The sequence below is a fragment of the Lepus europaeus genome, chromosome 11, assembly GCF_033115175.1.
Source record: "Lepus europaeus isolate LE1 chromosome 11, mLepTim1.pri, whole genome shotgun sequence".
NCBI classification, from domain to species: domain Eukaryota; kingdom Metazoa; phylum Chordata; class Mammalia; order Lagomorpha; family Leporidae; genus Lepus; species Lepus europaeus.
In genome coordinates this window covers 28,749,297-28,767,926 of record NC_084837.1, presented here as the reverse complement: position 1 = coordinate 28,767,926, position 18,630 = coordinate 28,749,297, and the positions used below count along the sequence as shown (strand labels likewise).

At 35.7% G+C, this 18,630-nt stretch overlaps 1 protein-coding gene across 1 annotated transcript in view; it reads right to left on the bottom strand.

Moving 5' to 3' along the window:
• The window catches only part of MDGA2 (MAM domain containing glycosylphosphatidylinositol anchor 2), a 916,038-nt gene that overhangs the window by 24,478 nt on the left and 872,930 nt on the right, over positions 1-18,630 (bottom strand). Inside the window, 3 exon segments of the mRNA XM_062206573.1 lie at positions 29-184; positions 3,684-3,704; positions 8,084-8,261. Coding sequence (XP_062062557.1) covers positions 29-184; positions 3,684-3,704; positions 8,084-8,261 — 355 coding nt within the window.

The window sequence follows — 18,630 nt, the reverse complement described above, 5'->3', positions numbered from 1 at the left end:
GTGAACACAGCACTTAACAACCTCATACCTTCTTTGGAGCCACTACGGTCAGCATTAGGTCCCGTGTTAGGGGTATATTTCGTATTTCTTGTCGCTGTACTTTGTTTTGTCCAGTCAAAATTATCTGTATCATCTTGAGTGAACAAACAAATGTTCCCATCTTCAAACCCACAGTGAAATTCCCCTGTTAACAGATTTTCAATATATTTTTTAATGTTAATTAAATCAACACAAACATTATAATACTATTATAAGGAAATTTAGAACATTGTACAGAAATAATGGTATCACAGCTATAACAGACCACAAGATTACAGCTAAACATAAAACTAATTTTAATGAAGAAAAAAATTGCTTGTAAAATTGAACATGACTCATGTAAGTTTCCTTTGAAATATCCACATAACTTAAGGAATATAGTTCTTACTTGAGGAATTTCCCCAACTTTCATTTAGTAAATTTAAGGACAACAAAAACATAACTGTCAATTAGATAATAGTCTTAACTAATCTAATTTTTCATGCCATGTCTAAAATTTTTTATGTGTACCCACTTACAATAATGAAAGGTTACTAGGGCAATGTGATAGCAACATATTTTAGAAAATTTTTTTCTTCACTTCCATACTTCGTAAGTTTGTCAGATGCTTTAATTCACTTGAAATGGAGTATCGAAAAGATTTTATGAAGACTCTGATGAATAACCAGGATTTATTAGATGCCTACCACACACTGAATTAGATCCAACACAAGTTCTGAGAGCAACTTTTTCATCTGTCCTGATATCTGGGTGGTAATAATGTTTCTAGGTATAAAGGTTTTGGTTTTATTTTTTTAAGTGGTGATGGCCCTACTTGAAAAACAAGTATAAGAGATTGATAAGCTCCATTAGATACAATGTACATCCTTGAGCAAAATGAAACACAGTGTATATATTATTTCATTTGACCTAATAAAACTCTATGAAATTCCCCAAATACTTATTAAACTCACAGAGAGGCATTCTTTGGATAAAATCAGCTATTAAATGATAAATTCAAAATTACATCCAGATTAATGGAGATTTAAACTTTTAAGGAAAGCTGGCACCAGCACCCCAGGTTCTAGTCCCGGTTGCTCCTCTTCCAGGCCAGCTCTCTGCTGTGGCCCGGGAGGGCAGTGGAGGATGGCCCAAGTGCTTGGGCCCTGCACTCACATGGGAGACCAGGAGAAGAACCTGGCTCCTGGCTTTGGATCGGCACAGCGCCGGCCATGATGGCCATTTATGGAGTGAACCAACAGAAGGAAGACCCTTCTCTCTGTCTCTCTCTCACTGTCAAAAAAATAAAAAAATATACAAACTTTTAAGGATAAGGGACTCTGGTTTAGTTTTCCTGCCTTGCACAGTTGTGAAAAGATACCTGAGTTAATTGGAAACAATGATACTTACAAATAAAAAGAAAATAGGGGGGGGCTTCCCATTACATTAAGGAATATGTTTTTGTCATGTCTTTTTTTTTCAGATTAGACTGCTGTACTTCTTACTCATATTTTACATTCTGAAGAATGTAGGATTTAAGAAACTCTAAATCAGTAAGTTTCTGGATAAACAATATTGCACACAAATATAAGACATGTTTATGTCCTAGATCTTATAATAAGATAGGACTTTTTGATATTATCCATGAAGAGTATAATGCTCAAGTAGCAGTGCAGTTACATCCACGCATGATGTCTTGTATATTTAACACAAATTTCCCTTAGCTGCTACTTTGGAGTACTGTGGATTATTTTCACTTACGAAATTACATATACATAAAAGGATGTCAAAGAACATACAAAGATTTTAAGATTATAGATCTGCAGCCAAATCTTAATTTTTATCTTATTTTTAAAAATGAATAAAAACCATTGTTTTACAGTGAGTTAACACACAGCCTGCAATACTGACATCCCATATGGGCTCTTGTTCCAGTTCTCAGCTGCTCTGCCTCCAGACAAGCTTCCTGTAAATTTGCCTGAGAAAACAGCAGCAGATGGCCCATGTAGCTGGGCTCCTGGAGGTGGAAGTTTGAGGTGTGAACCAGTAGATGGAGGATATTTCTCTTTCTCTAATTCTGCCTTTCAAATAAATACATAAATCTTTTAAGAAATGAATAAAAACTTCAAAAGTCTGAATAATTGTCTCTCAAAGTAAGATTTAGCTACAGCTTAATTCACTTCACATATAAATTTTGTTTATGATATTGTAATTACTATAATCAAATCGGAAAAATATGTAAGTAATGTAAGTAACTCTTCATTACTTCTGAAGTATATAGTTAAAAAACCTATTACTGGAGAGATTTTCATAAACAGTTTATAGATATAATTGAAAAAAACACTATTTGGAACATAATAATTTTATGACTCTACTCTCAGCTTCAATGAAATAATTATAATTATGTACAAGGAAGTTTACTCATAAAATAGGAAAGTAATAGAGTCTAGGATTTTTTATAAGTTTTCTAATTAGAACCTGATTTTGGTAGAGTTTTAGAGGTCACATGGAAATAATAAAGAGATTCAAATAGTTCACATTACAAAGTCTCTAAACTTTTGTTATCTTTTCTTGAACCTTTCCCAATATGATGAAGAATCATCAGGATTCAAAAATAAGAAGCCGAGGGCCGGCGTTGTGACCTAAGAGGTGAAGCCTCCACCTTTGACACCAGTACCACATATGGGCACTGGTCCAAGTCCTGGCTGCTCCACTTCTGCTCCAGCTCCCTGCTGAGGCCTGGGAAAAGCAGCAGAAGATGACGCAAGTGCTTGGACCTCTGCCACCTAAGTAGGAGATCCAGATGAAGCTCTTAGCTCCTGTATTCAGCCTGGCCCAGCCCGGCCCAGCCCTGGCTGTTGAGGAGTGAACCAGCAGATGAAAGACCTTCTCTCTCTAACTCTGACTTTCAAATAAATGTATCTTCAAAAAAAGAATAGTAAGTCTGATACCCAGCAACCATCTTGCACCTACCCTCTTTAACCATTCCTTAGAACCTGCAAAAATCTAACCTTGCAATAAAAATAAATGCTCTTCTGTGCTGACATTTTAGAGTGGGTTTTCATGGTAAATCCATTTTAGTTCAAAGTGGCTTTCCAGAGATAGGGCAGTTTTCATGCATGGGAATATCTGGTAGATAGCTACTATGCCATCTTGCACTGATAACCTTCAACAGAAAGCAAAAGACAATTTTCCAAAAACACTAAAATTTGATAGTTTTAAAAAATCTGTAACCTAAATCAGACCAATCACATTGGGATTAAAGTAGAGATGTATGAAAGAAACACACACTTGGTTAAGCCATTCCAATAGTCACTTCCCAAGTGATAATACTGTTTCATGAGTGCAATATGGAAACTCAAAGTGATATGCAATCCCACAAAAGAAAAAAAAATAACTGTAGTTATAGAAATACTAAACAGATTGGGAAAATGGCTGTACATTTCCATATTCAGGAAAATTTAAAAACATCAACTATCAATATTAAAATCTTGTCCCATGCCCATATCCTCTTAAATTTAAAATTCACATTTAGTGCCAATCTTACTGAGGATAAACCATTGTGTTTTACATTTAATAATAATTATTAGATAATCTATTTATATATTGTCTACTTTTCTTAATTATGAAAGATAGTGACATTTTTAAAGTTAAAATATACTTACTCAAATGAGGATTTACAGGAGCTATAAGGAAAGCAAGAAAATAAGACAATGTTAGCATGCTTGAAATAAATAAATCTCCAATCAGTGTCTCATAGTTCCTCCCAAAAACTTAACTGGTCATCCCCACTGTGGCCATGGAGAATTATATCTGCAATTCATTTTATTCTAGAGGACTGAATAGAGTATACCTTGGAGCTCAACAATAACGACCTCAAAGAACCAAAAGGATCAATGCTAAATAGTATAGGGGAATTGTTCATTTCTAACAGACTGGATTGTTGGGTTTTTACATCTTAAGCAGTGCTAAACAAACAGAAATCAAATCTGAAGCTGACAGTAGGCCAACTGATGATGATTTAAAAGAAAGCAATATTCCAACAGAGCTTATACTATGTTGTTGCTGTTACTTACATCTAGAAAAAATGGCATGGCATATGTGAAAATAATTTTCATGCCATGTAATGTGTCCCAAAACAAATAACTACTTCAATCCTACTTTGTCACACACACCCCCACACACAACTTGCATGCATGCTGAGTTTTCAAATGATAAGCAACACATTTTACATTTTGTGCAACAAAAGAAACATTTGGTTTACAAAACTACATTTACAATATTACTGTTAACTGCTGTCAAAAGAGAAATGAATAAATTTCACTAAAATATGGACAAAAGCATATGTAACCTAAGAGACAAAATGGAGTGTGTATGTATTACGTAGGTATTTAATCACTCAGAGAAAATTGCATTCCTGTTGAAGAGAGCATTATTGTAGTCTCCTTAGATTACAAAAGGTAGTTAATCTACCCTTCATAACTTTCTCTATTTAGTCATTTTATTGTTTTTTTTTTTTTTTTTTTTTTTTTTTTTTTTTGGACAGGCAGAGTGGATAGTGAGAGAGACAGAGAGAAAGATTTTCCTTTGCCATTGGTTCACCCCCCCATTGGCCGCCGCGGCCGGCACACCGCGCTGATCTGATGGCAGGATCCAGGTGCTTCTCCTGGTCTCCCATGCAGGTGCAGGGCCCAAGCACATGGGCCATCCTCCACTGCACTCCCTGGCCACAGCAGAGAGCTGGCCTGGAAGAGGGGCAACCAGGACAGAACCCGGTGTGCCGGCGCCGCAAGGCGGAGGATTAGCCTGTTGAGCCACAGCGCCGGCTTATTGTTACTTCTTATTTGCCTTTATCTAACCTGTGCATTACTGATGAAGTATGAAGGAAAAAACCCATGCACAAATCATATTCATATTCAGTTACCGCATTAACATACTGAAATGAATTTTCACAAACTGATTTAGCTTCTCATAGTTACTATTTCAATATATACAAAGGAAATGCTATTACCTTGATTGCTTTTCTGATTTTGCTGTCAGATTTTAAATTATGAAATGAGTAATATAGACAAAGAATGGTATATTTACTAGTTCCACTGAAGCGAACTAAAAACAATTCCTGTTCCTGCCTGATACTAATAAATTTTAATTTGAAAAATCAAATAGTTAAATTTAGTTATTTCTATGAAATATGTGTCAATGAAGTAAGCATCTCCGAATTATAATTTAGTTTTAAGAAACATACCTACATGCAACCTCTGTTGATGCCTAGTCCCCAGTCTGACTGTGCTGGGAGCTAGGGTCTTTAGTGAAGTAATGGAGGTTAAATGGGATCCTACGGGTGGGGCTTAAATCCTGGTGCCAGGATTTTAAGGAGAGGAGACGCTGAAGAGCTCTTTGTGTGCCATGTGATGCATTGTGAGAAGGCTGCAATGTGCAAGCCAGGAGAGAGCAGGAAGCCAACCATGCTCCCTCCTTGATCTTGGACTTTGCATCTTGCACACCTGTAAGTAATAAATTTCCACCAAGTCTATGGTACGTTATGGCAGCCCACATAGACTAATATATTTCTAGTACATTATTAAAGTATAGCTTGCACAAATCTGTTATATAAAAGTCATTTTAATTAAAAATGTTTATGATTTTAATGTGTATGCCAAAGAATGTAAAGATAATTTTAGGACTACATGTCATATCTATTTTCAAAAACATTTTAAATTTACTTTATTGCTTAAGAATTTTTATTAAGAATTCCTGAACTGCTATATATATATTTTTTTGACAGGCAGAGTGGACAGTGAGAGAGAGAGACAGAAAGATAGGTCTTCCTTTTCCATTGGTTCACCCCCAATGGCCGCTGTGGCCGGCGCACCACGATGATCCGAAGCCAGGAGCCAGGTGTTTCTTCTGGTCTCCCATGGGGTGCAGGGCCCAAGCACTTGGGCCATCCTCCACTGCATTCCAGGGCCACAGCAGAGAGCTGGACTGGAAGAGGAGCAACCGGGACAGAATCCGGCACCCCGACCAGGACTAGAACCCGGTGTGCCGGCACCACAGGTGGAGGATTAGCCTATCCACAATGGAGGGGTGGACAGTAGTTCTAGTCAGGGTTTATTATTTCACAGCTGTTTAATTTGGAGGACACCAAAACTTCCTATTTTCTAGTATTTTTCATCTTTTAAAAGAATGAAAATTAATGCATGGTTTCTAATGCAATCCTTCAAATAGGATTTCTAACTCAGAAGCAGGAAAACAGTATGTAAGAGGATGTAACAAATATTCTATAAAAATATAAAACATAACAAATGTTTATAAAATACATGAAAATTTCATAACATTTATGAAACAAAATATGTAAAATATATGAAGCAAAATAAATATAGATAATGTACTTGGACATTATCTAGAGAGACTTCTCAGTGGAATCATGAAGCTGATTACAATATAACAATTGCTACTATGTGGATGTTTTGTATTGGAGTTAAAAATAAACACATATTTGTGAAGGACTATACTTGAGAAGAGATATATCTTTATCCTAATGTTTTCATACAAACATTTCAGTCTTTATTATATATCCTAACACTTTAGTGAACAGTGAATATATAAACAGCTTTGATTGGTCTTAATAGTTTTATTTAATTTTTCACTTCTGACATTATTCATTGTTTCCCTGGGAAGTAGGAAAACTACACCTAATGTAAAACAGTGGAGTCCTTCAACTGCAAACAAAACGAAGACTTTTGTTACCTTTTCAGTGACAGCCCTGATAATTAAAAAGAATGAATGATATCCCACTGAAGCAATGAAACAAATATGACATATTTCATAGTGCTTCCTTAATACTGAAAAATTCGACAGATAGTCACTGCTCATTAAAATTTTAAAATGCATAAATATATCAATTTATATTCATCTCTTTAAAAGACACAAAAATAATAGCATACCTTTGAGTAAATGCCATTGTTTTTCTTTGAACTATTCTAGATAAACGTTTTAGATCAGCTTGTAATTTTCTCATAGTTCTAAGCTAGTTTTTATTTTTGCTTAAATGTGAAAAAATATTTTATACCTAGGTTATAAAGGCAAACTAGACCAACACATACACACACATAGGACTTTTAAAATACTAGTAACTTGAAAAATAAAAGGACCATCAACAAAAATACACACAGCAACTCTGATGGCCTTCACAAAGTAAATGGATAAGCTAACTGTGGTATTGTTACCAACAGTATATTATTTAACAATAAAAAGAAATGAGCCATTAAGCCACCAAAACACCTTGGAATATGCATTGGAATCAGCAAAACTAACAAGCCTACTGGCAGTACAAATCCAGCTCTGCAACCTTCTGCAAAAGGAGCAGCTACAGATACTGATTGTCAGGGCTAGAGAGGGCAAGGAGAAGCAGACAGGTAGAACGCAGGGGAACCGTACGTCAGTGAAACTTCTGTACGGTATTCTAACTGGTGGACAAATGACATCATATGCTTCTCAAAATCTACATAACTGAACAAAAGGAGGAAGTTCTAATGAAATATATGAACTCTAATAACACTGATATTTATGAATCAGTTGCAACAAATGTACCAATATGTCAGCTATTAATAATGAAGAAACTACATGGGGAAGGAACTTTGTATTTTCTGAATATTTTTCCATAAACTGAAAATAGCTCTAAAAAATAAGTGTATATTTTAAAAACAGAAAAAAGATTCTGATCATATTTCTTAACTTCTTAATAGTATACACTTTAAAGTCATCACAAATCGGACAGACAAAATCTAGAAAAACATTGCATCATGCATTGGGATCACATTTCTATCACAGAGGTGCAACGTCAATGAAATCATTATTGCATATTTCTACATTTGTAATCAAATACTACAATTTTTGGTGATTAAAGGTTTTCTGACAGCTTTCTGTTTGGTTACTTAGATGATTATCTAGAAAGTCAATAATCTGAATTTCACTTTTTATCTAAATTTGGTTGATAGTAGCATCATACATATTACATATATTTAATATGTGATTAAATGCTTTCAAATAAAAGACTACTTACCACTATATTTGATCACACGAATTGTTGAATCTCCTTCACCAAATTTGGTAAGAGGAGTCAGTCGGACTTCATAAGCCTCTGGTTTAATTAGCTCTGTCAAGTTATATGTAATCAATTCTCCCTTCTGAATATTCCCATTTATTTTAATCTCCTGTTCCCACCATCGCTGCTGTCCAGCCTGAAATCAAAACAATTATATAATAATGTTCCAAGTGTTTACCTCAGAGGGACTTAGCGAGTTTTAAGAAAATGAAATAAACCTCTAAATTGTATTACATTTGAAAGACATTACATTGAAAGACATAAATTTTATGAAAGTGTAATTCCCATAATGAGCAACAATTTTACAGATGTTTGCATGCAAATATTTGCAGAAAACTGCCGAATTATTAGAGGTTAATTAAATAAATTTAATAGGTCATCCAGAAAGTTCAAACAAGAATCCCAGTAATCAAAGTTTTGAGAGATGTAACTTTAACTACTTCTTAGTTACATATTAATGACATAAACTCTAGAGTACCTGCAACATCTTTATTATGTTAATAAACTATGTATTACATATAAAACAGTTGTCAGTATGTATTGAGGGCATTAGTAATATACAGAAAACTGAGTCTTTAATGTCTAAGTCTATTAAAAAAGACAATAAAATAAATGTATACTATAACATGATTTGAAATATTCATATTGTAATAAAGGAAAATAAAAAGTGCCAAGGGGATTAAGAGTGATAAAGGGGAGGTTGGTGTTTTTATTATAGGAGTCACAGGGCAGTTCCAAAACAAGGATGTTAGAAAGTTAAATAAGAGGACAGCTAGGAATTGGCCGCTGGCTGAGCTTGACGGAGATCTTGAAATAGAATGCCAGTGGAATGGGGAAGATGAAAACCTGATTGCAACAAGTACAGAAGGATTTTCACACTAATTTCTACACTAAAACACACAGTACTCAGACACCTTTAAGGGAGAATTAGACAAAATGGTCAGAAAGCACAAATTCTGATCATATATAAATTTTTCCAGAGTTGTAAGAAGAAAAATAACTTTCCAAATAACTTTAATGTAAACAACCAAGAAAAAAAAATAAATGGCACTAGAAAAGAAAATTACATAACTGAAAACCAAATTCACCAGGTTTTATCAGCCATACTATATCCAGGCTGGTTTAGCTTACCAGGATGCAAGAATTGCTTAATAGTAGGAAGCATTTTAATGTACGTAACTGATAAGAGAAAAAAATACATTTCTCTTAAATAAGGTAAAATTTGACCAACTTCAACTCCTACTTACTATAAAACAGTAAAGAAGTTAGGAACTTCATTAAACTGGTAGGTAAAAACCAACAAGTATTTATAGGATACTTTTTTTGTAATTCTTGTACTTTAGAATGATTTCCTTGGGGCCAGCACTGTGGTAAAGAAGGTTAAGCCACCACCTGCTACACCAGCATCCCATAAGGATGCTGGTTCAAGTCCCAGCTGCTTCACTTCCAATCCAGCTCCCCGCTAATGCACCTGGGAAAAAGCACTTGGGCCCCTGCACGTGCATGGGAGACCTGAAAGAAGCTTCTGGCTCCTGGCTTTGGATCAGCCCAGACCCGACTGTTACGGCCATCTGGGGCTTCTAGCAGATGGAAGAACTCTATCTCATTCTTTGCCTTTCAAATCTCTCTTTCTCTCTGTAATTCTGCATTTCAAATAAACAAATCTTAAAAAAAATAATTTCCTTTAGAACCACAAATGAAAAAATAAGTTAACATATCATGTGTTGAAAATTCCACTTTATGAAACAAATATCTAGGGTTGCTACAAAGAAATCAATGTGTGTGTGTGTGAATGTCTCTGTGTGGTGTACATATGTATATAGTTTATCTAGCTCTGCTTCCTTATAGCTGTTATCAGCACACTTGCCTCATAGCAGGTATCTGCTATTTTCATATTTGATATCGATGTTGTTGTTTCTTATGGTGCTTTTTCTTTTGTATTTGCTGGGTTATTTTTGACTCTGTGATGGTCCAGTGGCCTATTACTTGGCGTTCTATGGAAATTAGGGCAAAGCCATATTCTTTTAGATACCTTTGTTAGCTTTTAGTACCTTTGTTTCTGACATGCTCCTAAGGCAATCAACTTCACTCCTACTTTGTGAAACCCTTGGTTGTCACAAAAGACAGTGGAGGAGATCCCTTGCTTTGGGCAGGCCTTAGGTTTTCATTCCTGTCTGCCTCAATACTGCAAAATTATTAAGAATCAAAGATTATCTGAACTGATGACCAACTGAAGGGAAAGCAGTTTAGGTAGGCATTGCAATTTTCTTTCAGAATTTTTCCTGGTATTTTTCTCCTTTTTTCTACCTAGGTATGTACACAATATAGGTATAGGCATACACTACAAATATATGCATTTATTCATCCATTTGTTTCTTGAAAGTGGGTTAATTCTAATAAATAGCCTTGACTGAGATATTTCCAGAAACAAACAAAAAAAATCTCAAATATGTATATTATTAGCACATTCTTACAAAAAAAAAAAAACAATAAAATAATGAAGTGGTTCCAAAAAAGCAAATATAAGCTTATTGTAGGGTTTTCTAGACAGATTAAAAAAACACGTATTCCTAATTTGGTAATGCATATATAAAAAAAAAAAGCTGGTTCTTGTCTGACATCTTATACTGGTAAGTCAGCCTTGGAAAAATCAAATAGTTAAATTGGAAATGAAACATTAAAATCACCAAGGGACAAAAGAATGCCACTGTGACCTCAGGCAATATATTGCTTTTTAACAGAAAAGCATGAATCTAAAGGAAAGGAATGATAGATCAGTCAATCTTAACTTTGAACTTAATGTTACATTTAAAATGTCTACTTAAAAACTTGACCTCATCAGTAGTCCCCATTGAACAGGGAAATGGCATGTCTAAAGTTTGAAGATGATATTTGTAACATACACAAGCAAGCAGATTATCTTAAAAACTTAACAAGAAAACATGTTCATTAGTAAAATGAGCCACTAGTAAGGACAGGTATTTCATAGATGAGGAAACCCAAGATACAGACAGGAAATAGTCTCAGCCTCACAATGAGCAAACGGCAATTAAGCCCCAGCACGAGTTTCCACCATCAGACAGCCAAAAAAATGTCCAAGTACCAATATTAAAATCTGATATAGATATAAAAACAATGACAATCTTTATGCATGTAAGATTGAAGTCAACATTGGGAAATGAGATTTAACCCCATATACAAGTTAAGAAGTTAGTTTGTGACAATTTACTAGCAGGAGACTGGAGACCACTGGGATAAAGAAAAAGATTTGCAACATGACAGACCTCGTAAGTTATGTGCTAGATTGCTTCCTTTTGCCCTCAAAGTCCCATGGAGGTAATACAGAAGTGCCAAGGTGAAGAGAAACATGCCTTGGTTGTGCATCACATGTGAGGGAGGCCAAGGTCAGGAAATCTTAGCATTTTAAAATTTTTTAAGAAGATTCATTTCTTTGAAAGTGAGAGAGAGAGAGAGGGAGAGATAAACTTTTCTTATATCTGCTGGTTCAAGTGTCTGCAACGGCCAGAGAGGAGAAGCCAGGCTAAAACCAGAACTTCATCCAGGTCTCCAAAGTGGGAGGCAGAGGCCCAAGTTCTTGGGCCATTTTTTGCTTCTTTTCCCAAACCGTTAGCAGGGAGCTGGATCAGAAGTGGAGCAGCTGAAACACCCATATGGAATGCCACAATGTTGGCCCCAGGATTTTTTGCTTGAAATGAACCAAACTTCCCAATCAATGCCCAGAAAAGATACATCTTTGTTTACTGGACATCAAACTTTACTTCTAGTCTGGACACCATTCTAATATTTGCAAATGACCTTGAAAAGACAGGCCAAATGCAAGAGGTCATGAAAAACTCTTCCAAAAAGTAACCATGATGAATATATATACTGCTATAAGCATGGATAACAAACTGGCAAAGAAAAAAGTCACAATGAGAACAGGTAAACTCTTGTACTTGGAAACAAACATATGCATGGCATAGAAAGCAATATTATTAGTCGTCTATCAAAAGAAGTAGAATGATCAAAATGTAGACTTCTCATAAAATAGATATAAAATGCAGCCTAAAGAAAGAACCTAAGCTACACATATCAACATGGGTGAGTTTCAAAAAGGTCATATTGGGCTAAAATTAATTTTGCAGCTGACATATTGTAAGATTTACGTTTTGAGACAGATGCATAGATAGGTTTTACAGTATAATGCAGAAGGGCACACACACCAAGGTGAAGATACTCGTTATTCTGTTCATGGGAGTGTTGAGAAGGCCTTTAAAGCACATACAAAGAACTCCAACGATATTTGTTGATTTTTGCCTCTTAAGATTGGTTGTCTATTTCCAAATTGCATTGTTTCGTTATGCCTGAAATTATTTACATTATTTTTTAAAGAGAAAACTGGTGAATAATAGAAGGGTGGGTGTTTGACTTAGCAGTGAAGACCCCATAGTTGGAGTGCCTTGGTTTGAATCTTAGATCTGCTCCCCATTCTAGCTTGGATCTGCTTCCCTAGAAGGCAGCAGGTGATGCTCAAGTAGCTAGGTCCTGCCATCCATGTGGGAGACCAACTTCCTGGCCTTTGTCATTGGTTTGGTCCAGCTCCAGCTATGTAGGCACTTGGGCAGTGAACCAGTGGATGGGTGCTCTTTCTCTAACCAAAAAAAAAAAAAAAAAAAAGAATTTGAACTTTCTTAACATTTATTTCTTCTGATTTCTGAAGCAAAGCGCTCCCTACATCAGCATTTTTGATGACTATTTATGCCCTTTCTGGACTGCACTTCATTCTTCTGAGTTCTAAATGTTGGTGTCTCCAAGATCATATGTTTTGGTATTTTTGATACTCTGTATAGTTGTTCTTACTTTTGAGTATTCATGATAGTTACTGGACAACCTTGTAAAAAGCCAAAATTCCAAGTCTTACCAAAAGTAACTTATGCTTCAGTGAGATTTCAAAACACAATTTAAAAGAAAAGCATCCTCTCCTATCCCGCAAATAGACTGAGGAGCAGATAACCCAGGGTTCCAGTTGCTGAGTCAAAGCTCAGTCTCACCTCCTAATTAATACCATAGGTTTACCAATACCTCTACATTGATAACTCCTTGTTTCTTAAGATCAGATAATTTTAAAAAACTTATCAATCCTTCTGTGTGCCAAGCACTAGATTTAAATATATCATAAGTATTATATTTAATCCACCACAAAGCTTAGTATATAAGAACTAATATTAGCTCTATTTTAAAAATGAGACAACAGAGGCACAGAAGGTTTATGTGTTTACCAAGCTTGAATAGCTGGAGAGCAGCAGTTCCAGAACTGGATTACACCTAAAATGACTCTTCCTTATGTCACTTTCTTTTTTGCTTTTCAATAATTTACTTTCTTCTTAATTGTTTTGAACAGAGCCTTTGCATATTTAGTTGTGATATAGCTGTAGTACCGCTTTTTTGCATATAGGTTGTAAGCAAGAACTATTTTCTATTAATTTTTATACCCACATTCATGATCATCTTGGTAAAGATATATATATATATATATATTTATATTTATATTTATATATATGCTAAATTCCAGCATACACGGCATATTTAACTGGCCTCAAACAGGTGCATTAGGAAATCAAAGTTATTTCAGTGATAATTGCATAAAGTCACTGAATTTACTGTCATGTATGTTTATGACAGCATAGAAGAGATATCTTGGGAAAGAGTATAAGCCTAAATTCCAAAAGAAACAACTCAGTATTCATGGATAATCATGCAAAGCTCAGAGCACATTTTACAAATATTTTTATCAATTCTGGAGGCTTAAATTCCTAAAGTAATTTAAAGCAAATAATAATTTCACTATCTTTAGGTTTTACATTTTTATATGTATGGGTTAAAGGCAAAGTGCTGTTATTTCAAAAGGCAGATAAAAGCAGTTTAAACCTACAAAACTGTGTACAGAACAACTTGACATTTTACTAGTACCTTAAGACTCACAAGTTTAATGAAGATGTGCTTTTCTGGATGTTAATGTAATTTTAGTGTCACTCAATATCCGTAGTACATCCCACGAAAGAGATGGTAGATATTCTGTTGTTATAATGAGTTGCTCTACTCAAGTAATTTTAGTTAGCAGATCTGTTGATGTTACTTATTACAAACTCCAGAGTGTAACTTCCTATGTGTATTAAAAAAGCAGTAACTATGATTCCCAGTCTTTAAAAATGTATTAAAATATTTACAGTTGGAGGAATACACAATATAATATTTTATATTGTCAGTGAGCTATGCAAAATGGAAAAATGAAAAACTAAATACAATCATTGCATATACTCAAGAGAAATTGTGATATTCTCCTACGGATTGAAAGCAAGCCCAGGAAAGCCTCATGTAATGTGGAACAGAAACCACCTTGGCAGACGGCAGTCTCCAGATCACATCTATAAGCACATAGACAAAGACCTCAGTGCTAACATATATTTTCACATCACTTTAAAAAACTCATTTGATTTTTCTTTTCCCCAGAAATTCGTTTCTTTCATTTAATTTAGGGATTAGCCTAAAAATCCCCACTTTTCCTACAGTGAGAGTTTTCATTAAACACTACAGTTATTTATTTATTTATTTATTTATTTTTTACTTTTTGACAGGCAGAGTGGACAGTGAGAGAGACAGACAGAGAGAAAGGTCTTCCTTTTGCCGTTGGTTCACCCCCAAATGGCTGTTACAGCCGGCACACTGCGCCTATTGAGCCATGGCGCCGGCCTACAGTTTGTTATTTTTATCACAGAGAGTAATTAAAAGGTTATGGATGAAAAAGGTCTCAGAATGAAAAACATTCTTTCTCTAAAATTTATAAGGAACAAACAATCTCCTTTAAGCACAAGGCTTCTGCAGCCTTTGAAATGTGAAGAGGGAAATCCTGCCATCATTTCCTTTGGACTGTGAGTTTTCTGCACTATAATGAATAAAAAGCACTGGGTGAGTGAGGACCTAAAAGAGAGAAGGGAAACATCCATCTGCTGACTAAGGCATATATACCCTAGATCATTCCATCTGTGTTCATGTAACGCTGTAAGGGTGGCATCAGTAGTCCCCTTCGGTGGGAAATTATGATTCATGTTTATCAGTCACCTTGCTAGAAAAAATAACAGCTCATGTTAAAATTCTAGGTATTGCAAACCCTAACTCATATACTCTTAGGAGATTTCAAAGGATATAAGCTTGCTGACTTGTTATGTATTAAAATCAAATTGCCTACAACACCAAATAATCAATAATGTGGAATACATGATGCCCTGTAGTTCTAATAACACTTTTTAGAGGGTAAGGTATAATAAATTATATGGCATTAAATGCACCTTAGTTCTATGTTCTACTCATAATCACATACATTTATCCAGCTAATTACATACCCTTTCTTCCCTCCTTACCACACACTTGAGTGTTATCTCTTTCAGTCTATGAATTCTGAATGAGAGTTACTCTTCACAAGTCCATAGAAGTATTTTGCTTGTGATACTTTGCTCATGATATTAACACTGTCAGCAGTGACAATGTACTTTTAAACGTACAGGTGTTTACTAGCTTGTCTGCCATTTGTCTTTGCTGGCTTGTATGATTAGGTCTACATTACTTAAGTAATGCTCCCGGAAATTCAGCAGGAAGTTCTGACAGGCTGACTATGGCTCATCCCTCGACAGATGACATCAATATCTATTCACTTTGGAAATTCTGTGGCTCTCCAGAGGGATCAGGGCGACATCAGCTGCTTTTCACTGCGTTTCCACCACCACAAATTATTATAGGTCATTTCCAAGTACCTATTTTCTTTGATTGTGAATGCACAACGCACCATACTGTGACATAAAGGCATTTTAGAAAGCATTTAGAGATCAATATTTAAAACACAATTCAAAGATATAGTGTGGCAACAGTGGAAAGAATGCAACTCATGTTAGATATGAACAATCAGCAACTAGCATCAACCCTTTGTAAGTCTAAATAGCTAACATGAAACTTCCACTATTTGAAGAAACCATAAGCCATAATTTTCTTGCAACCAAGACATACAACTTAAAATGTTTAAAATGTCTGGAAATTATGATTTCAGTTGGTGAGATCAGAGTAGGGTGACAACATGAAAATATGGAGTATTAGAAAACTATATTCAGTAGCAATTAAAGACTATCCTTAACTACCAACTTGACTTTTCCAAAAATGGAACATTCTTATCTTTCTAAAATTAAATTTTACTTATCTAATTTCTGATGACAGAAGACTGATTTCTGTGAATTTAAATTAAACACAGTATATTTAGAATTTTATTATGGGTGAAACGGCGGCAGAGAAAAGATTACTTGGTTCTTTGTCTCACATGGAAGAATTTCCAAACAGACATGGCAAAGAGAAAAGCAGGATATATGTAAAAGCAAGGTATGGGGCTAGCGCTGTGGCTCAGCAGGTTAACATCCTGGCCTGAAGCACCAGCATCCCATATGGTTGCTGGTTCTAGTCCCGGCTGCTCTTCTGATACAGCTCTCTGCCAGGGCCTAGAAAAACATGGAAGATGGCCCAAGTCCTTGGGCCTCTGCAGCTGCAGGGGAGACCTGGAAGAAGCTCCTGGCTCCTGGCTTCAGATCAGTGCAGCTCCGGCAGCTGTGGCTAATTGGGGAGTGAACCATTGGATGGAAGACCTCTCTCTCTCTCTGCCTCTCCTCTCTCTGTGTAACTCTGACTTTCAAATAAATTTAAAAAAAAAAAGCAAGGTTAATTTAAGTGTGAGATCTCCTGCCAGAGTGGCATGGAGGGGAGTTCCAAGAGAGCCAAAACCTGAAGGGACTGGTGGTAGTGGGGTTTTTAAGCACATTTTTGTGGAAGAAAAAAAAAAACTTGACGATCAGACTGACCTTCAGTTACAAGCAAAGACAACACCCACCAAAACACCTGATCTGTTTGTATAGTAAACTGTGAGCTCAGAAGGATGAAATCATCATTCTCTTGCTATACTCATGATAAACTTGGAAATTAAGAAATTAATTAAAGAAATTAATATATTAAGAAATAGGGCAGGCACTTTTGACCTTGCTAAAAGTAGCTTTTTGGGAAAGCAAGCATTTTGCATCTTAAATTTCCACTGGAACCAACCTGATTGCCTATTAACCTGACTCCTCACAATTTGAACTTAAACCCAAGTTTAAAACTCAATCACTTTCAGTACTAGGTACTGCAGAAAAGTACTTAAGTGGAGGCAGAGGCAGAAGCATACCCAGCTTAGGTGCATACTCCCATGGTAATGGAAGGGCTACTTTTTGATTGGGTTTCCTTCTGTTTCCTTTGACACTGTCTCTGACTTAGTCACCTTTATCTGGCCTTTCCTTTTCTGTTCTAAGATCTAGTATCTATTTTAGTGATTTGACCTCTGCTCAATAGTCTATTAAGTCTGAATTGTTCTACAGCACACACAGGTCCTAAAGTCTAGCCACATTATCTCTGCTTCCTTTCAGAGCCTTGGAAGCCTGCCTGCCTCCCTGGTACTCCAGTACTGATCAGTCCTTATTTCCTGAAAAATCTGATTCAATTACCCTAGAGGTTACTCAACAGCTCCTCAGGTGGGACCCCAAGTTCTTGTCAAGTCTTGGTCTTCCTCAAGTACAAGATGGGAAGACAGCCCACACCTACCAAAGTCTGTTCTTTAGGAATAGATACATAGATACAGTATGCTATTGCTTACACCTCACTTTCACTAAAATAACCCCTTCACCAAGCCTGGAGCTTTGTGCAGTGGGGATTTCTCAAAAATTTTTTTTCAGACATCAAGCATTTGGAAACTCAACATTTTTTTATCTCATTCAATCACATCCTACCCAGTTCCATGGCCATGACTTCCATTTGCTTTAAAATCAATGCCTTCAAGGCTACCGTTTCTGTTGTATTTTAGAAAATCTAACCAAAGTTCACTTCGTTTTCACTTTTGTTTCATGCAAATCTATGTTTGTGGGTTTGCCTTCCCCTTCTTAGGTCTTAAACCTTCTCTTCCTCTGTTGTCATTTTAAATAATAAAGAGTAGCTACTGTAGAGAATAATGAGAAAGAAAAAAATCCATTAGTTAATATTTCAAATTCTCAACTGACCTCTGCAATTAGTTTTTGACTTATATAGCAAATTACTGCTGACCTGTGTTTAGCTTTGCATGCTATGAAAATAAGTATTTCTTATTTATGCTATATTTCTTTTAGCAATAGTTCCTAGATTATAAATTAAAACAAAAAGTCACTCCTCCATTCAGTTAAAGATGGTATTAAGTGGGAACCCAGCTTCAGGGTCTTAACCTTTTACGTAGCTTGGTAAGTTTGCTTCCCTTTCTTATGTCAGTGAACCAGTGGTGTCTGGAGAGTCTTGAACTGAATTTACAGAAAGAGTCTCTGGCAAATATCACTGGTATACAAATGAAAGGCCTTGCAATATACTTCAGGGATGTTTCAGAGAGAACTACAATCAGGCCCACAGAACAAAGTCTT